Below are 22,025 nucleotides of genomic sequence, written 5' to 3'. Positions count from 1 at the left end.
TAAATACCTTCACTTCTGCAGCCCCATTTCTGCTACTCCAATTATTTCTTGTGTAGATTCCTGCACTGGCCTCCCAACATGGTCTTCCTGTTGCTATCTCTATTCGTCTCGCTGATCTTCACTAAGCAGTTAGAGTCTCAGATCATATTACTTATCTGCTTAAAATCTGCCAATGGCTTCTCACTACCTTTAGAATAAAGTCTAATCTTTACATGGTCCCTTCTTTGCCTAGCCTTTGACCTCAACTTGTACCACTTTCATCCTTATTCATTGCTCTTTTTCCATATCATTACCTTAATATGCTTTGAAATAGATCAGGTTCCAGCGAGCAGATTTTTCTATGACTACTTGATCTGATATCACTTAGATATCAACCAACTTTATCTCCTCAAAGAGCCTTTCCTTTCCACCGAGTTTTTAAGAAATCTCCCCACCCAGTCAGTTTCTTAAATCAGACCATTCCACTTGGTTTTATTTCTTAATTTTCAATATCTATCATGATCTGAAATTATTTTGTGCATTTGTTTACTTTGACTTTATGCCTACCTACTGGAATGAGGAGACAGCTTGCCTGTCTTGTTCCCTTTCTATCTCCAGGGCATAGAATGTAATAGAGACTCATTACTATTTCTTGAATTGAGGAATAACTATTTTAATTGAAAACATTATAACTTTGCTCATAGTTTCATAGTTTAATTTTTATAAATCTTTCTGAGATTATCATTTAAAATTCATATTCACTAGGAGAAAAAAAAACTTTTTGTAGCTTAAGGTTTAATTACTATGTTTATTAAGTGCTAATTTAGAGAGAGAAGCAGCTTGCAAACCATAGGCTTCACAGGAATTGAAACATAAAAATTAGTGGCACCAAGTAAAAGAAATGGCTGCAGAAAAAGAATTTGTGGAGAAAATGATAGATTGTTCCTACCCCTGAAATTTTTCAATTATACAAAAAAGAACAAATATGCCTCTACCTACCTATTTTACTGTATTTGCTTGAAATCTGAGTTTTCTGTTTTGTTTTAAAGAAAAAAATAATCCACATCTGAAGCCTTCTCAGGTATCCCTTACTAATTTTGATCTCACACCCCATAAGATGATCCCTCTTATGGATTTACTTTCTATATCTATGTAGTTTGATTAATTTATATGCAGTTTGACTATATAGGGAGATATGTATATTCACCTACTAGTTGTATGCTCAAGTTTTATATTTTATTTTAATATTTAATATTTATAATTTAATTTAATTTAATTATTATAACTTAATATTTATAAATATTATTTATTTAATATTTAAAATATTTTATATTTTATATTTTTGATTCCATATCAACAGTTCTCAAAATTTTTTTTATTTTGGACTCTTAAAAATTATTAAGGACCTCAAAGAACCTTTGTTTATGTGGGTTACTTATCAATATTTGTTGTATTTGAAATTTAAACTGATGAATTTTAAAAATATGTACTAATAAATATTTAATAATAAATTCATCACATATTAACATAAGTGACATTTCAGTGAAAGAATATATATTGTCAAGGACCCAAAAAAAAAAGAAACAAAAAGAAAACCAAACCCAAAACCACATACTTAAGAGCATTATTTTATATTTTTTGCAACTCTTTCCAATGTTAGGCTTAATAAAAGACAGTTGGATTATCATATCTGCTTTTGAATGCAGCCTCTGTAAAACTCCACTGTATCCTTCAGAGTGATCTAGAGTGAAAAGGCAAATCACATCTTAGTTTTATTCTTACCCTGAAAGGTTTTAAGGTATAGGAATCCCTTAGGGATCCTCAGACCACACTTTCAAAACCACTCTTCTATAAAATGGCATTGTGTTGTTGGCAGTATGCTGCAATATTTTTTGTGTAACTTTTGTTTTTATGTTATCTATGTTATTATTTGTGGTTCTTCATGATTCATTTAACTACTATACAATATATAATTCCAGTCTTTATGCTGTAATTCATTTGTTGTTGTGATGTTGATATTCCTTTAAGGTGTATTCCGCTTTTTATGGGGCACCTGGGTGGCTCACTTGGTTAAATGTCTGACTCTTGATTTCTGCTGGGGTCATAATCTCTCTGGGTCATAGGATCAAGCCCAGCATTGGGCTCCGTGCTTCAGTGTGGAGTCTGCTTAAGATTCTTTCTCTCCCTTTTCCTTTCTCCCCACTGGACTCACATGCATGGGTGTGTTCTCACTCCCATCCCCAATCCCTGCCCCCAAAAGATATACTGAGCTTTTAAATTTTCACAGAACTGTGGTTCTCAGAACATTGTCTCTTGGGGATATATACTAGAAATGAAGTAGTGAAGGGTGACTCCAAATTGCCTAGTTAGAAGTGAACTTTGGGATCGTAAGGTATGTATATTCATCTTCAATTCTGTGAGGTAGCACCAAACTATGCTTTAAAATTGCATCAGTTTATCCTCTTATAGTGTTGTATATTTGAATTTCCATTACTCTTTTAGGTCACTGACACTGTATTCTCATAGTTCTTTATGTTTCGGAAAGTGAACGTGAAGTGGTAGCTTTTTATTTTTAATATCTTTGATCCTGTGGCTTGCCATTTTGTTTGTAAAATTTTGTTTTGAAATGTAAAAAAAAATGAGTATTTTTTTATTATTTTCTTTATATCGTACCTTTTTTAGGTCATAATATTTAAAAATTCTTGATTGTTTTACTGGCATTTGTTGGGTGCCATATCTTTCACTATTAACCTATAATAGTATCAGTGTGAGATATAGACATGTATGTATGTATTTTTTGAGTTCTCACTTTTACTTGGTTCTATTAATTCATTCATTCACTTAACAATTATATATTGGATACTAGGAATGCACCAGATGCCATTCTTAATACTGGGATATATTAGTAAAAGTGAAAATGTCATCCATGTTTATTGAGCTTTCATTTTTTGGGTTGGGGTGGGTGGTTGGTAGAAAAATAAAATATTAAGATACTATATAGCATATCAATTGACAGTAAAAGTTGTGTGGAAAATCAGACTAGAGTAAAGAGAATAGTAGTGATGTGCTGGAGATTGTGGGAGAAAGATTGCTATTTTACATAGGGGAGATTAGGGCATTGTGAAGGAAGCTTCTGACAGGAACTTTACAGACTGAGGCAATATCAAGTGCAAAGTCCTGAAGTGGAACCTGGTTTAATATAATCCAAGAAAAATAAGGGAGCCTGTGTGGCTAGAACAGAGTAAGCAAGGGGGTATGTGTAGGAGACCAGTAGAGAACAGGATCCATACAATGTATGGACTTAAAGGCTGTTTTAAGGACATTTACTCTTACTTTCAGTAGTTTGGAAGACATCAAGTCTTTTAAACAGAGTAGTAACATTGTATGGCTTAAGATTTTAAGGGATCATGGTAGCTACTTTGTTGAGAACTGGTTTGGTGAAGGTGAAAACAAGGAAATCAGTAGCTGGCTAGTGTAGAAATGAAGGTTAGAGGCAGTGGTGCTTGGACTTGGGTAGTGTTGGAAGTAGTGAGAATTGTCCTGTTTTGATTATTTTTAAAATTGATCTGAAGGCACATTGGATGTAGAGTATGAGGAAAACAAAGAGAAGTTCCTAAATAATGGACGATTCTAAAACTTTTGGCCTGAGAAACTGGGACGATGGGATTGCTCTTTAATGAAGCAGAGAAAACTAAGGGAAGCACAAGATGAGGGTTAGAGGTCTGAAGCTTAGGTTTTGTTATGTTTAACATTAGATACCTAAGCAGAGAAGTTGAGTAAGTAGATTCACAAGTCTAGATTCAGAAAAGAGGTGCTAGCTGTATATGTAATTTTCAGTGGAATATAGATGGTACTTAAGGACATTAATAAACTAATGTAAAAAGTGCACATAAATAGAGAAGAAGAAAGAGAAAATCCAAGATCTGAATATTGACATAGTTCCATGTTGAAAGGTTGAGAAGATGTGAAGAGTAGCTAGTGTGGTAGAAGGAGAGAGCCAAGTCTTAGGGGAGGGGCGATAGACGTGGAAGAGTTTCATTTCAGCCTTACAACAACATTACACAAATAATGTAAGAAATTAATTTAGAATAATAACAATAAGTGATGATGAAGTCTTTGTAAGACATGGTGATCAGGGAACATGTCTTTCAGAAGCAAATTTGTGTTGAAACATAAAGAATAAGAAATTCTATATGGGGGAACTTTCTAGGCAGAGGGAGTACCAAGTGCATTGGCCTAAAAAAACAAAAACAAACAAACAAACAAAAAACCAAAAATACATGTTTGGTGTTAGGACTGAAAGGAGAGCATTGTGTCTACAGCAAAAGGGAGGACTCAGGAATGACACTCAAGATTTTCGCATAAGGACTTTGGCTTAACTTGGTTTAAGTTTCTGCCTTCAGCTCAGGCACGATTCCAGGGACCTGAGATTGAGTTGAGCAGGGAGTCTCCTCCCTGTGCTTGTCCACTCTCATTTACACATTCTCTCTTTTTCTCTCCAATAAATAAATAAAATCTTTAAAAAAAAAAGAAAAGAAAAGAAACTAGGGGATGCTGAGATATATGAAGTGACATACATGGGAAAGGCAGATGGGGAAGAACTTACTTGGGTGAGATCATATGTTAATTGTCTTTCTCTGATTGACTTATTTCGCTTAGCATAATACCCTCTAGTTAATCCATATCATTGCAAATGGCAAGAGTTCATTTTTTTTTGATGGCTGAATAGTATTCCAGTGTGTGTGTGTGTGTGTGTGTGTGTGTGTGTGTTCTTTATGTATATACCATACCTTCTTTATCCATTCATCTGTTAATGGACATCTGGCCTCTTTCCATGTTTTGGCTATTGTGGACATTGCTGCTATAAATATTGGGGTGCAGGTGCCTCCTTCAGATCACTTCTTTAAACATATTAAATTTGAGGTGCCTGTGGGGCATCCACACAGGAGACAGATAGCAGATAGTTTGGGGGATTTTTACTTTTGAGTTTAGGGTGAAAAAAATAGCTCAACATTTTTAAAGCCATAGATTGGCTTCCAGTTATAATATGACTAAGTCATGGAAAGTAGTACAAAAGGAAAAAATTAAAACTGTGAGAGAACTATAAGCCCAAATCTCAGTATAATGTGGATGCTGGTATTAAATTGAGATGCAGACAAAACTGGCAGAGGATTTATGCTTTATAATCAATGCATACCCTGATTATCATCAAGAGTATATAAAGACTCTTATTTGGAAACATGGAGACATGTTATAGACTTATGCTAGAAGTTCCCCTGGACCGAGTTAGGCAGAAATGAAGAACAAAGAGGGCTGGGAAGAATGAGTCAGACATTTGGGGGTAGTTCAGGAAAGGGTTGTGGTGAGAAACCCTGCTTTATGTGTATCCCCACAGCTTCTGATCTTAATTGGCTAGGGAGAAGTAGAAGCTCAAAGAAATTTTTCATGTCTGTTACTCTGAGTCATAAGGAGAATTCTTACAAGCCTGGGCACTGGATACTAACCTGCAGTTGCTGGTCCAGAGAGAACTACCTTACTGAAGAAGAGCTGTCACAAATACATAAAAATATATCTCAAGAACAAAAGAGGAAGGAATCTGAGAAGCAGAGTGCAAGAAACACTCACCAGAAAAGTGTTGCCATGGAACAAAAGAAATCTATGGCCAAGCATATAGCCTTAAATGAAAATATAATTGATAAGCAATTGCCTAAGTTAAACAATTGCATGAAGCAGAAATAAAAGTGCCTGGAGAGGGATGCCTGGGTCACTCAGTCACTTTTAAGCGTCTGCCTTGGCCTCAGGTTGGGACTGAGTCCTCCATCAGGCTTCTTTCTTGGAGCAAAGCCTGCTTCTCCCTCTGCCTCTGCCTGCCATTCCCCCTGCTTGTGCACTCCCTTGCTCTCTCTTTGAAAAATAAATAAATAAAATCTTTAAAAAAAAAAGTTATTGGAGAAAAGATGGTAAGACAACAGAATGAAATGAAACATATATATATTTATGTGTATATATATTATACATATATATATATATGAAGGTTTATTCTGTGAAAAGAGATATTTCAGATCAATAGGAGAAATAATTTCATAAATAGTTCTGGGATATCTTTGGGGCCATGTGGAAAACAAAATTGGAATCCTAGGTTACATCTTTATGTCAGAATTAATTTGATTAAAAAGAAAAACAAAATGTTTAAAGCTTTTTAAGAAAGCATGAGGAAATGTTTTTTTAAGCTTTAAGTTGGGAAGGCCCTCCCAGAAAGAAATGTGACATAAAACTCAGGAATCATAAAAGAAAAAAAGACTCTGATATATTATTATCTGTATAAAAACAAAAAAAGAAACTGCATTTCAAAAAAAAGATACATTAAAAAGTCAAAAGGAAAAATAGTGAAAAAATTTAGCAACAAATGTATTTTCTTAATACTAAGGAGTCCTCAAAAGGAAAAAATTGACAGTCTTTTGTAAAATGGGCAGATATAAAGACATGCCTTTATATAACTCCTAGGCATTTGTAAATGTGATTAGCCTCATGATAAGCAAAATGTAAATTAAAGCTACAATGATGCCATTTTTTTTATGTATCTGTAAAAAATAAACAGGAACTCTTACATAGCTGTTGGGAATATTTATTTTTGTAATTTTTAAGGAGAGTGTTCTGTCAAGTATACATAGGTATGCCCCTTAATCTACCTGTAATCCTAGTAATATATGTTACAGATGTGCTTATACATTACAGAATGGTATGTACAAGAACATGGTAGACTTAGACTGAACCATATCAATAGTCATATTAAATGTAAATGATAAATATCGTAATTAAATGGCAGTTTGCTTAGTGAAAAAATGTGAGATCTAATTATATGTTACCTGTAGTATACTTTGTATACAAAGAGACATGTAGCTTAAATGAAAAAGAGTGAGGAAATATATACTGTGCTAACTCTAATCAGAAGATAAAGCTTACCTTAATATCAGGTGATGTAAAATTTGAAGAAAAGAATACCAGCAGGGGTCAGAGAGGATCATTTCATAATGATAAAGGAGCGAATTTCTGAAGAATATAACAATCATAATTGTTTCTTACTAATAACACAACTTCAAAATGTCAAAAACTAATACAGTTGCAATAAGACATGGACAGATCCACACATACCTTCTGATATTTTAACACTCCCCTTTCAGTAACTGATAGTGCAAATAAACAGCAGATCAGTAAGAACAATTAAACAATACTATCACCAAATTGACCTAATTGACATTTGTAGAACAGTCTACCCAGCAGTAACAGAGTACATATTCTTTTCAAGTGTCCATACAGCATTTAGTAAGATAGATATAATCTGGGCCACAAAACAAATCTTAATAAATTTAAGGATATGTGGGTTATACAAAGTATGTTATCTGATGACAGTTGAATTAAATAATGATAATAACACAATAACATAAAAAATCTGGGAAATCCCAACATATTGAAAGCTATACAACTTACTTTTAAATAACCTATAATTCAAGGAAGGAATCAAAGGGAAATTATTTTGAACCAGATGATATGGAAAATACTTAAGGGACTTCGTAGTATTGAAGGATTATTTTAGAAGAAAAGTATGGAACAGTTATTTCAGTTTCTATTGTAAGAAACTCGGAAAAGAAGGGCAAACAACGAGTAAGCAAAAGCAATGAAATAATCATCAGACCCTATCAGTTTCACCCACCAGATTTCCCTCAAATCCTCATAGCATTTGTTATAATATAATTATATTATATATATTATATTTATACTATAAATTATATATATATATATATATATATATATATATATATATATATATATTATATACTCTAGCAGTTAAGAGTATAAACCCGGGTGACCAACTACTGGTTTGCCCAGAAGTTGGGGGTGGGGAGGAGGTACAGCTAGTTTCTCAAATCATTGCTTAAAACTTGGACAGTCCCAGACAAACCAGAATTAATGATCCATCCTTGGGGGTTCTGGAGTCCATGTTTAGACTTGAATCCCTTCTTTTAACTTTGGACAAATGACTTGTCTCATGTACCTTGATTTCCTCATCTGGAAATGTGTATTATAATAGTACACATCTTAAAGAGTTTATGTGAGAATCATCTGAGTTAATGGCTATATAAAGTACCTAAAGTATGTAAAACACTGAATTAAAATTAGCAGTGGTGCCCCCCTGCTTTTTTTGTTTGTTTGTTTTTTAACAAGCAGTGGCCTCCCATCTCACTCTTCCCTTATAGACTTACCCTTCTTCAGGCTTTTCTTCAAATATAGCCAGTTATCTTTATAAATACAAATATAAACATATCAATTTCCTGCTTAAAATACTTCAGTGGCTCCTTAGTATCCTTAGGTCATAGTCCAAATTTCATAATAAATTTATAAAACCCAGTTTTTATGCATTTTCCTAACTTTTCTTCCATACTCTGTTCAGTGGTCTTTCTCTTCTTCAAAACTTTGAAGGGTGAGGTTGCCACAACTAGATTTTTTTTTTTTTTTGTCCTGTGTGTTGTCCTCATCCTGGCTCTTTCTCCTGACTAAGGTCCTTTTTTTTTGTTTCCCTGAGCTCTCCCCCACCCAATCCCTATCAAAAATAAGGTAAGCTGGCCCACTATGTACTCCCATAGCACTGTGTATTATTTCTCAAGTGGCAGTGATTATGGTACAATACTATAGTATGTTATATACTATGACATACATATACTGTAGTACCTGTTATTCATCAACCTTCTTTGTTATAACCTTCTCTATTATATAGAGGAAAAATATACATAAGGTACAATAAATTTTCCCAACTTTAACATATTCCTTCCGGCAGTATTGCCCTTCTTCCTCCTAATTATAATTTATTGTAAAATCTATTATAATTCCTGGAGAATTAGAATTTTTTTTTAAAACAACTAATATTTGAATATTTCTTTGACATCCTCTGCCTTTCCTTTCTACTTCCCTTGAGTTGGTCATTTATCAGTCACATTAGTAATGCTACTGCTTTTTATCAGAGCACTGAGCACAATGCATTGAAGTTCTTTCTTTTCCATTCTAGACTACAACAATGTCAAGTCTTTATTTAGGATCTGTCACAGCACTATACTAAGTCCTGGGATACACTCATGAGCAAAACTGACATGGCCCCTGTTTTCTTGATGCTTTGAGTGTAAAGGAAGAAATAAGGATTATTGATATTAAATTAGTAAGTCTAACATTGCAAATTTGATAGTGTTACGAAAGAAATATTTAATGCTCTGAAAGCATAAGGATTCAGTCTTGGCAAAGTGACTCTCAGGCTTACAACTGAAGATTAAGGAGGAGTTAATTACATTAGAAAAGAAGCATATTTCAGGCAGATAAAACTGCAAAAGAAAACGTCCTTGTGTGGACACCTAAGTGGCTCATTCGGTTAGCGTTGGCACAACTCATGATCCTAGCATCCTGGGATGGAATCCACCTTGAGGTCCTTGCTCATCAGGGAGCGTGCTTCTCCCACTGCTTGTGTGCGCTCGGTCGCTCTCTCTCTCTCACACACACACAAAATCTTTAAAAAAAAAAATGAAAAGGTCCTTGTGTAATTGTATCTAATAAAAGTCACTGAAAGAAGGCTAGTGTGGCTGGAGTAGTATTTTAAAGTTGCTCTGGCTGCAGTAGGAACTATGGGGAAGTGGTTGGGGACATGTAACATACAGAACATACTGGTGATTATGGTGGTCCGGGTGAGAGAGATGTTGGTAGTGTGGAGTAAGGTGGTGATGTTACAGACTGAGATGGGTTTGAGAGATTTTTATAAAGAAATACTGGTAGGACATAGTGACAAATTAGATCTTGGTTGCTATGGGATTGGAAGTTAAAGAAGAGAGTTGGAGAAAGGATTATCTGTAAATTTTTGGTATTCATAACTAAATGGATTATGTCCCTTTCAGTGCCATTTTCAGCACATGACATGCTTAAGTAAATATTTGTTGAAAATGAATGAGTATTGTTTCAGTTATAAAAATTATATTCAACTATTCAACTGCAGTATAAATTATGAGTAGGAAATGCATTGTTCTGTGGAATTAAATGTAATAATTTGTTCTTTAACACTGAAAGGTGGACATACACCAAATGGGACCTAGATTATAAGAATTTATCTTCGTACCATCATTAAAACAAAATTTGTGCATGACTAGCTAGTATAGCTACAGTCATTTTGTAAGATGAAATGAAATTTTGTAATGAAGCATTTCTAAATTGTAAGGGGACTCTTGATATTTTCTTGTTATTAAAGTGGGCCCCAAAGTTGGTTGTTTTTTTTTGTTTGGTTGGTTTTTTTGCAACGCATTTTAACTTGGTTATAAGCAATTCAAGCTTTTTATTGGTGATTGTAAAAATCAGGATGGGAATATTGAAATGTGGTTTCTTTCCTAAAGTTCCTACTGTTCTCCTTAATTATGCTGGATGACTAATACACACATGCATACACACATATACTCCCTCCCTCACACACTTTATTGTGGAAAATGTTGTTACTAAAAATGTGAACTATTTAGGACTAGTATTCTTAAAGTAAGAAACTGAAACTTGTACAGTATTTGTATCTAAAACTTTATTTATTCTTAACACATATTTCTAACCTGTATTACTAATGTCTGAATGAGAAACTAAATGTCATAGCCAGTAACATTCAAAATGTTCATGTGGGTGTGTTTTACAGATGTGTTCTCCTCCCTCTTTTGGGAATGAAGCCTCCCCAGCAAAGCCTCTATCTACTTGTTGATTCTGTTGATGAAGGATGTAATATCACTGAAGGTGAACAAACGTCTACCAGCTTATCTGGAACTGTTGCAGAGCTTTTGGCTGGTCACCATGAGTTCTTTCCACCATGGCTATTGCTTCTGTGTTCTGCCCGAAAACAGAGTAAGGCCGTTACTAAAATGTTTACCGGTAAGTGTAATTACTGCCATGTATGTATATCGATGTGTTATTGATATATTTCTAAACTGTCTTATCTTCTAAACTGTCTGTTGGCATTTTTATGCAAGTGCCACACTGGTTTAATATTTTTTATTTTTTGTACACTTACTTCCCAGCCCTTATTGTCACCAATATTATTATTCTGAATTATATACTTTTACTTTTATTCCTCTGGAATACCATACTTTAATACCATACTTTTAAAAATTATAACTATTAATGATATAAACAAAAAATATTAAATTTAGTTAAAACTTGTAAGAGAAGTTTTTGAAATACAAAATATGCTTTCTTTCCATACATGAGCATAGCATATTTTTTCATTTACTCATTTTTTTCCTAGACTTTTATCAGCTTCCCTTGCCAATGTCCTCCATATTTCTTTCTACTTTTTACTGTTGTTTTAAGTTGTGATATATGGGTTTTGAATTTAAACGAGTGCATTCAGAATTAAAATTGGTAGGTGTATCACCTTAGGGAAAGAACATTAATATTTTTACTGGATCTAAATAAGTTTCACCCACTCATATCTGAGGATTTAACATTGTTGGGAAGAGATTTTTCTCTTTCCTAATGTATTCAGTACACTAACCAGTAGCATTTTTATTAATGAGTTCAGATTAGAGTCAGTTTAATGAAAATTACTTTGGCCCTTAAGCAAAATCTTGACTGCCTATGAGGATATTATTGTGGACTAATGGCAGTTGATACATGTTATGGGACTGAAGGAAATAGCCCATTTGAAACTGTTTTGTGCACAAATTAATCCTCAAGTATTTTTGGAGATCTTCATACATAATTATTTATATCTACTTATAAAATAATACATGCTCCATATAGAAAATGCTTTAAATGACAGGATACTCAAATATTAACATCTTTCAGGGATAAAGTGTTAAATAACCACTCTTTAACATTATGTGTTAAATTCTGTGTATGTTATCCTACCTAGTTGAGATCATACTTATATCAATTTGATTTCCTGCTTTTTAATAAAGTTTAATATTTATAAGCCTTTTAGTGTCACTATATTTTTTTAATAACTATTTTAGGGGCGCCTGGGTGGCTAAGTTGGTTTAAGTGACTGCCTTTGGCTCAGGTCATGATCCTGGAGTCCTGAGATCAGGTCCCACATCGGCCTCCCTGCTCAGCAGGGAGTCTGTTTCTCCCGCTGACCTCTCTCCTCTCATGCTCTCTCTCTCAAATAATAAATAAAATCTTAAAAACAAAAACAAAAAACTATGGTAATGACTACATAATTTACTAGTGTATCAACATGCCAGAATTTATTTGATTTTTCTTACTGTTTTACTTTTAGGTTTAATTTTCCTAGCCCCTACCCTCAAATATTCTTCAGGATAATAAATAATTTCAAAGAGCAACAGGTTATAAATCCTGGCACACATCCTGTCACTCTGTTATTCTACTGTCAGTAGCCCTAAAAAGTTTCATACCCTGGGAAATATTTCAGTAAGAATACAAAAGTGGTTCAACAGATTATGGTCCAACATTTCAGTAAATCCTGTTTTTAGTCCCTAAAAATGATGAGAATTTTTCGGCCTTATAAAAATGTGTTAAAGTGCTTTGTATAGCAGTGTATTAAATTGTGCTTATTCATAATAAGAGAAATGTATATATAATGATTAGAAGTTGCAATTTTTAAAAAAGTATTTTTAGTAAAGTTAACTTAAGATAATGAAATTATTAACAGGTATTCTCAGTTCTGTTTTAATGAACAGTTAACTGTCATTAATGATGAACATAATAATTTATTCAATCTAAGTACCTATTACTAAACACTTATTTAGTGTTTGGAAGATTTGGAAGAGCTTTATTAAACTATAAGCATTTTGTATGTATTTTTATGAAAGTGTACTTATAATAGTAATTCAGAGGCAGTGACAGGTAATACTCTTAATTGGATATAAATATTCAGTCCCATCATTAAGGCTAGTGTACATTTAGGTATATGGATGGAAATATATAAATTTTTACTGTGAAAAAGATCAGCTTTAAAAATAAGCAAGTGTTATTATTATCTCTGGCAACTTTTTTTCCTTAGTCATTTGGGAGTTCAGAAAATCATACTAAGGTGTTTTCATGGATATGTATGTAAGACTTTCTAATGTTGAGTTTAGTATCTCTTGTTATTAAAGTTGAGAGGAGCCCTGAGCTACTAATACAATAAGAAATAGTTCCTTTTGTAGATCAGATAATGAAATACTTTATCTTCCATTAGTGGTTTTTATGGAAGGAAGAAAGAACTGATTTATATACTCATAGATATTTTGACACCTGGGTGGCTCATTTGGTTAAGCAGCCATCTCTTAGTTTCAGCTCAGGTCATGATCTTATGGGTCATGGGATCAAAGCTCCCTGGCGGGTTCTGTGTTCAATGAGGAGTCTGCTTGAAGATTCTTTTCCCTGTGCCCTTCCCCCACCCACACATGCTCTCTCTCTCAAATAAATAAAGCTTAAAAAAATATATATATATGTGTGTGTCTGTGTGTGTGTGTATACACACACTCATAGGTATTAATTTATTAGTATTGATTTATTATTGATTTCTTTGCTTATTAGTTTATTTTATATTGAGGACATCCTCTTCAAATATATGGCAGCTTCTATAATCATTTTCAATTGATGACATCTACTTTTGTCTCTTCAGGTTTTCGAAAAATAAGCTTAGATGACCTTCGGAAGGCATACATTGTTAAGGATGTTCAGCAGTACATCCTTCATCGTTTAGATCAAGAAGAAGCTTTGCGACAACACCTCACAAAAGAAACTGCAGAGATGTTAAATCAACTGCACATTAAAAGCAGCGGATGCTTTCTTTATCTAGAGCGAGTTCTAGATGGAGTTGTAGAAAATTTTATTATGTTAAGAGAGATTCGTGACATCCCAGGAACTCTAAATGGTCTCTATCTCTGGCTGTGTCAGAGACTTTTTGTAAGGAAACAGTTTGCAAAAGTTCAGCCCATTTTGAATGTGATTCTTGCAGCCTGCCGGCCTTTGACCATAACAGAATTATATCATGCAGTATGGACTAAAAATATGTCATTAACCTTGGAAGACTTTCAACGTAAGTTAGATGTCCTCTCCAAACTTCTTGTTGATGGACTAGGAAATACTAAAATACTGTTCCATTATAGTTTTGCAGAGTGGCTTCTGGATGTGAAACACTGCACTCAGAAGTATTTATGTAATGCAGCAGAAGGACACAGAATGTTGGCTATGAGTTATACCTGTCAAGCCAAGAATTTAACACCATTGGAAGCACAAGAATTTGCATTGCATTTAATTAATTCAAACTTACAATTAGAGACAGCTGAGTTAGCTCTCTGGATGATATGGAATGGTACACCTGTCAGAGATTCCCTGTCTACTTTAATACCCAAGGAACAAGAAGTGCTACAGCTGTTGGTTAAAGCTGGTGCTCACGTTAACAGTGAAGATGATCGCACGTCGTGCATAGTCCGACAAGCCTTGGAAAGAGAGGATTCCATTCGGACATTATTAGATAATGGAGCTTCAGTAAATCAGTGTGACTCAAATGGGAGAACATTATTGGCTAATGCTGCATACAGTGGCAATCTTGATGTAGTGAATTTACTTGTCTCCAGGGGAGCAGATTTAGAGATTGAAGATGCCCATGGACATACACCACTTACCCTAGCTGCTAGACAAGGACATACCAAGGTGGTTAATTGTTTGATTGGGTGTGGTGCAAATATTAATCATACTGATCAAGATGGTTGGACAGCATTAAGATCTGCTGCTTGGGGTGGCCATACTGAGGTAGTTTCTGCACTACTTTATGCAGGTGTAAAAGTGGATTGTGCAGATGCTGATAGCCGAACAGCTTTGAGAGCAGCAGCTTGGGGAGGACATGAGGATATTGTACTGAATTTGCTACAACATGGTGCTGAAGTCAACAAAGCTGATAATGAAGGTCGAACTGCACTGATAGCAGCAGCATACATGGGCCATAGAGAAATTGTGGAACACCTCCTGGACCACGGAGCAGAAGTGAATCATGAGGATGTTGATGGCAGGACTGCGCTCTCTGTAGCTGCTCTTTGTGTGCCTGCAAGTAAAGGACATGCATCAGTTGTTAGTCTTTTAATTGATCGAGGTGCTGAAGTAGATCATTGTGATAAAGATGGCATGACTCCACTGCTGGTCGCTGCCTATGAAGGACACGTTGATGTGGTTGACTTGCTTCTAGAAGGGGGAGCAGATGTAGACCACACAGATAACAATGGTCGTACACCCCTCTTAGCAGCAGCTTCTATGGGCCATGCCTCCGTTGTAAACACGCTTTTGTTTTGGGGTGCAGCTGTGGATAGCATCGATAGTGAAGGTAGAACAGTCCTCAGCATAGCTTCAGCCCAAGGAAATGTTGAGGTAGTACGTACTCTACTGGACAGAGGGTTAGATGAAAATCACAGAGATGATGCTGGATGGACACCTTTGCATATGGCAGCTTTTGAAGGTCACAGGTTAATATGTGAAGCACTTATTGAACAAGGTGCTAGAACAAACGAGATTGATAATGATGGACGAATACCTTTCATATTAGCTTCGCAAGAGGGTCATTATGATTGTGTTCAAATACTATTGGAAAATAAATCCAACATTGATCAGAGAGGTTATGATGGAAGAAATGCACTGCGGGTTGCTGCATTAGAAGGGCATAGAGACATTGTTGAATTGCTTTTTAGCCATGGAGCTGACGTTAATTACAAAGATGCTGATGGGAGGCCTACGCTTTATATTTTGGCCTTAGAAAACCAACTTACAATGGCTGAGTATTTTCTAGAAAATGGTGCAAATGTAGAAGCAAGTGATGCTGAAGGAAGGACAGCACTTCACGTTTCCTGCTGGCAAGGCCATTTGGAAATGGTACAGGTTCTGATAACCTACCATGCTGACGTCAATGCCGCAGATAACGAAAAACGATCTGCTTTGCAGTCTGCAGCGTGGCAGGGTCATGTAAAAGTGGTTCAGCTTCTAATCGAGCATGGTGCCATAGTTGACCATACATGTAATCAGGGTGCAACTGCTCTCTGTATTGCAGCCCAGGAAGGGCACATTGATGTTGTGCAGGTTTTATTAGAGCACGGTGCTGATCCAAACCACGCGGATCAATTTGGACGCACTGCTATGCGTGTTGCTGCCAAAAATGGACATTCTCAAATAATTAAATTATTAGAAAAATATGGTGCATCTAGTTTGAACGGCTGTTCCCCATCTCCTGTGCATACAATGGAGCAAAAACCTCTGCAGTCGGTGTCTTCAAAAATGCAGTCATTAACAATTAAATCAAATAGCTCTGGCAGTACTGGTGGAGGGGACATGCAGCCTTCGTTGCGTGGTTTACCTAATGGGCCAGCTCATGCATTCAGTTCTCCTTCAGAATCTCCAGATTCTACAGTCGATCGTCAGAAGTCGTCGTTGTCAAACAATTCCCTGAAAAGCTCAAAAAATTCATCTTTGAGAACTACATCATCTACGGCAACGGCTCAAACAGTGCCAATTGATAGCTTTCATAACCTGTCCTTTACAGAACAAATTCAACAACATTCGTTGCCACGCAGTAGAAGTCGACAGTCAATTGTTTCCCCGTCTTCCACAACGCAGTCCTTGGGACAGAGCCATAATTCACCAAGTAGTGAATTTGAGTGGAGTCAGGTAAAGCCCAGTTTGAAGTCGACTAAAACAAACAAAGGGGGGAAATCAGAAAATTCCAGCAAATCTGGGGCAGCTGGGAAAAAAGCTAAACAAAATAATTCTTCACAGCCAAAGGTTTTAGAATATGAGATGACTCAGTTCGATAAAAGAGGGCCTACCGCCAAATCTGGGACGAGTGTGCCACCTAAGCAAATGCCCGCAGAATCGCAGTGCAAAATTATGGTACCTTCGACTCAGCAAGAAATTGGTCGATCTCAACAGCAATTTCTTATTCATCAACAAAGTGGGGAGCAGAAAAAGAGAAATGGGATAATGACCAATCCGAATTACCATCTTCAGAGCAACCAGGTTTTTCTTGGTAGGGTGTCAGTCCCGCGGACAATACAAGACAGGGGGCATCAGGAAGTGTTAGAAGGGTATCCTTCCTCCGAGACGGAATTAAGCCTTAAACAAGCCCTGAAGCTTCAGATTGAGGGTTCTGACCCTACCTTCAACTATAAAAAGGAAACGCCGTTATAAAAGGTAACATTTCATCAACATAGAGAATAAAATATCAAAAGTATGGTTCCCTCTACTATAGTCACATGGCCAATTCCCTCGCCTAATCTATTCAGATGCCATCCTCTCTCTCAACAAGCCCTTCCCTTAGCATCCTTGTGAATTCGGATTGTCCTGCCACCAGCACTCTTTTCCTTTCCTGCTTTTTGTTATCCAAAGAACTTATTATTTAGTATACTTTATATATTTTATTTATTATTATGTTTATTATTTGTCACTTCCCAACTAAAATGTAAACTCTGTGAAAGTAGGGGTTTTTATCTGTTTTGTTCTCTGACGTATTCTGTGTATTTGGAATACGTGTATTCATTTCTCAGTGAAAATGTATTGAGTATGTGAATGGATGAATGAATGAGAGGATGAATAAATGAATGAATGAGTAATACTACTTAATGGATCTCAGATTAAGAATTTCCTCCTATACCGTCATTTCCCCACTTCAGAGTTCTTTGACGGTAATGGAAGGAGGGGAGAGGACATTTCGGTAAACCTCACATTTGGGTTTGAGTAAAATAGCGTATGTAGTGCTTAGTAGATAGGTAGTCAGTGTTAATTTCTTTCTTTTTCACCCTGGAGGAAGTCAAAGATTTAATCAGCAAAAGGTAATTTTTGTTATGACAGATCTCTTAAAAATCTTCCAAGTTAAAAAAAAAAACGAAAACAACAAAAAAAAACTTCTAAGTAAAATTTGCACACACACGAAGAATAGGTGAGGAAAGATGGTAAGTCGGATGTGTTAGCAAGAGGATATTTAGAACTTAGTATATTCAGACATAAGAATTTTATGTTTAAACCTCAAAATAAATCCTATTTATTAAAAACTTTCTTCTTTCCACCGCAATGGATGTTTCACTAATTATATAGGGGAAGTTAATGGGAAAATATATACCTAATTTTATATAATAGATACTTTTTCAGAAGCACAGTTCTCTCATTAGAGATAAATCCAAAGGTTTCATTAGGAATCTTTGCTAATTTATATTACAAGTATATTTATCCCACTTTGCTTAATCATTTTTCATCCTCTAACAAAGTTGTACTCTTTAGTAAACTGAAATTTTTTCCTTTTTCTTTTTTTGTCTTTGGAGCTATATTTTGGGGTATTTCAGGTGAAGCATTATTACAAATTATAAACTTGCTATGCTTTCTAATAGTAAAGCCCTTCGATATGAATTGATGGATGACTGGTCAGATATCATTTAAAAATAATTTGTGTAAAGTAGTTCATTCTGTGATTTATTTTTAAAATATTCAACTCTGATGGTACAGCCCTCTAACTCTCATGACATCTTTTGTAAAAGCAAAGTATACATATATGTTAAACAGTAAAACACATGAATTAGGGTAAACATTTTGTGGATTCTTTAAAAGTGATTTATAAGTTGAATAATGAATCTCTAATAGATGTGTCCACTTTATGCTTTACATAGTAAATGTATGTGTGTGTGTGTATATATCTATCTATATATATAATTATATAGGGTCTTAAAACTATATGTAGTTATATAATAAGTATTATGTAGAAATTAATTTTTTCTTTAACTTTTGCATTAGTTTCCTATTCTGTGAAACAGAAGACATTGTGATTGGAGTGGTTCTTCAGCTACTGGATGAAATCATAAAATGCCTGTTGATTTGCTGAAAAAAAATGAAGAATGTGATATCTGCAGTACAGTTACCTTAATTACTGTAATGTGCCTAAATAGTAAGGCTGCCTTCTCAATGTAACCCTCTGTGCTTAAAAAAATTTCATTTTGTGTGCTTTGTATTCACTACACAAGAATAAGCACTTTTGTTTTTAAATGCAGATATATACTGCAGTTCCCTGGTAAAAGCTAAAAAAACTTTTAAGTTAAGATTTGATAAATGTGCATGTGCCATGATCAAATATGTACGAAAAGGCAGTGTTCTTTGTATTTATTTTTTTTTCTTTTTTGTGGCGAATGAAACTTAAGCATATTGTTTCAGTCACATTTTGCATTGTTGTAGTGTATGGCTTGTTTCTTGTATCTTTAAAAATGTTGCTCAATAAAATAAATCATGCAACTATTTTATGTTCAGTACACCTTCAGCATTGCTTGAAAAATGTGTTTCTATTTAATGCCACATTGAAGTGAAAATGGTTTGTTGACAGATTTTTAAAAAAATAATTCTAGTGTTTTAGGGAGCTGCTCTGAGTAGTTTAAATTTGGATTTCCCAGTAGAATCCTCCTAATCTCTGGCTAAAGATGAAAAAAAGAAAAAGAGAAAGAGAGGAAAAAGCAGACTATAATCAGAACAAAGTTCTGTTTCATTCACTGGGATGCAATTTCACCTTCCACTCACTTGTCATTCCACCTCCAAGAAGACAGACTATCATTCCTGAGGCATGAAAATTCTCAGGGACAAAGCCATGCCTCAGGGCGTGTGTAAGTAGAAGGAGATGCAGCTGTCTGAGGGTAGATTTTTGATCCCTTAACAATTCACTGACTACACTTAATCTCTTCTGTCTGGTTGAATACAATTTGCCAGTGTAGATTTTCATGCTGGCTTCTCTCTCAGTTGGTTCTATCTTGTAAATCACTGCATGACCAAAATAGCCCCCTCTCAAAATCAGCTGAGTCAGTTTTAGTGGTAGTTGGATGATAGTTTTGATGAATGTAATATGTGCGGTCCTTCAAAGATGACACCACTAACCTGTCAATCATAGCACATGTGTATTTTTTTATTGATACTTGGTAAACGATAGTGATGGATTTGCACTTTTCTGTCCACATACTCTTTCCTGTTTTCTTCTTTGGCCAGTTGCTCACAGGATAACTGGATAGCAGGGTTAAAGATGAAGTCTCTGACTAGGGAAAACAAAGGTGACTGATTCAAATGAGCAGGGGACACACAGCCTTGGCCGCCTAGATGGACTCTAAACCAGTGAGGCTGGCTTAGCTGGGTTGTGTGTACGTCTGGAAAGGTTAGAGTTGTTGAGGAGCCATGGTTGTAGGTTCGATCTTTGAATAAGCCCCGTGAATTTTAGAAAGCCCAGAAATTCTATTTTTCTCATGTGCTGTTGATAAGAAAGGAATGAGGAAAGAGAATTTGGAGATTTAGCACAAAAACACTGCTACTACTGGAGAAGAATGTTGAGTAAAAGAGGTCAGTAATGCCATCTTCATATATGAAGGACACATACGTGATGCATTGTTCACAGAAATAGAAACGTGTAATTGGTTGTGATAAGTGTTTCACTTGAATCTTCATGTAAGGGTTTTGTTCTTTATTTTTTTTAAAGTCAGCAAAACGCATTTTGTTTGTCATTGGTAAGTCATAATCAGGAATAGGAGAGAAGTTCATTCGCTATTAAGGTGACATGGCAATATTGATAACTCGAATGTGAATGTTTCAAGTATTGAATTTTTGTCCCTATGGGACATTTGTTAAATACACTTAATAGGACTCTTGCAAAGTAGCCTTAAAAGTGTTAATGATTCTATTGATAAATATGAATACATACTATTATTAGAACCAATCTTACTCATTTCTCAAATATAGTACATTTACATTACTGTAGAAGATGAAGCTCTAATTTCTTATTAGGTGTATTTTTCTTTAGAAAGAGAACCCTGAAAGCTGCCAGTTTTTCTATTAACCTTGAATTATTGGAATTGTATTTATTTAATTTTATTGTTTTTTTACAAAAATGCACCTTGTGGCCAATGGGCAACAATATGACTCATTACATAAGGGATTTATGTTTTTCAAAGAGCTGAATGTTTTCATACCCATATTATGTACACTTGAAACAGTTGGTAGGAAGAAAATCTGTTGGGAAAATATGATTTTCAAAAGTAAGTATTCCTCTAGATGTTTTTCTATTAATTGTGTTTTGGAATAGGACAGAACTGGCTTTTAGTTAGGATGATAAGGATGATAAGGGTGCTGAGGATGCCCCACTTTGCCTATTTGTTTTTGTGGGGGATTTAAAAGTATGACTGAAAATGGCTTTTGCTTCATGAAGAAGAGTAAAAAACAGTCCCCTCAGTTAAAAATGCCTAAATAGCTATTTTAAAAATCAAGATGTTTAAATTTTGTAAATCACCTGATGTCACTACACACCTATGATGCCATGTGCTTGTAACTTGTTTTACATTTCATCTGTGCCCATTCCCTAAAAGTCCTGAGTTGATGATAAGGGAAGTGATTAAAAAATATATATAGTAATGAAAAATTAAAATCTGTATGTAGGAAAGGTTTTGGAAGGAAAATTATCTGGAACTCCTGTGTACTGCAAAGTACAGCCAGTATCTTTTGTCTCTCTTCCTTATCCCCCACCCTACTGGAATCCTTACCAAAAATAATTCACTACTTTAAAAACAGGAGTAAATAATTTTCTCAATATTGTTGGCTATGCAAATGTTTGTTTTGCTTAATGTTCTCCATTTACACTTCTCAGCAAATGTAGTTGCAGACAAATGCTTTCTTTTTTATTTTTTCCTTGGTTTGGGGTATGTAAATAGCCTAAAGTGTACATTGAATTTCACATTGTAAAAGTTTTATTTTATTCCTTGTATTATATTAAGCAAAAATCCCTATGTATATGAAAGTGCATAATAAATATATTTGCTCTACAGAGGATATCTTGTTTTAATTTTATCCTTGAACCAACAGAACATGCATGACATGTTTACAGTGAAAACAACTGTAGGTTTTAAGTTGTTTATTTTAAATAAATATGGAGAAAATGAATTTGTAAACATTTTACCAAAAAATACGAGATATAAAAACTCCACAAAGGAAGATAGAAAAACAAAAAGATCTAGCTTTATGTCTTCTAAAAGCTTTTGTAAGGACTT

At 34.9% G+C, this 22,025-nt stretch overlaps 1 protein-coding gene across 1 annotated transcript in view; it reads left to right on the top strand.

The window, feature by feature from the left end:
• Window positions 1–21,805, top strand: part of ANKRD50 (ankyrin repeat domain containing 50) — a 33,931-nt gene extending 12,126 nt beyond the window's left edge. The window contains exons 3-5 of the mRNA XM_059378149.1: window positions 10,685–10,914; window positions 13,613–17,163; window positions 18,754–21,805. Coding sequence (XP_059234132.1) covers window positions 10,685–10,914; window positions 13,613–17,160 — 3,778 coding nt within the window. The 3' untranslated portion in view covers window positions 17,161–17,163; window positions 18,754–21,805. The remainder of the gene's footprint in view (window positions 1–10,684; window positions 10,915–13,612; window positions 17,164–18,753) is intronic.
• The last annotated feature ends 220 nt before the right edge of the window (window positions 21,806–22,025 follow it).

Source organism: Mustela nigripes, chromosome 1 (genome assembly GCF_022355385.1).
Source record: "Mustela nigripes isolate SB6536 chromosome 1, MUSNIG.SB6536, whole genome shotgun sequence".
NCBI lineage: Eukaryota > Metazoa > Chordata > Mammalia > Carnivora > Mustelidae > Mustela > Mustela nigripes.
This window is presented reverse-complemented; position numbering and strand designations above follow the sequence as displayed.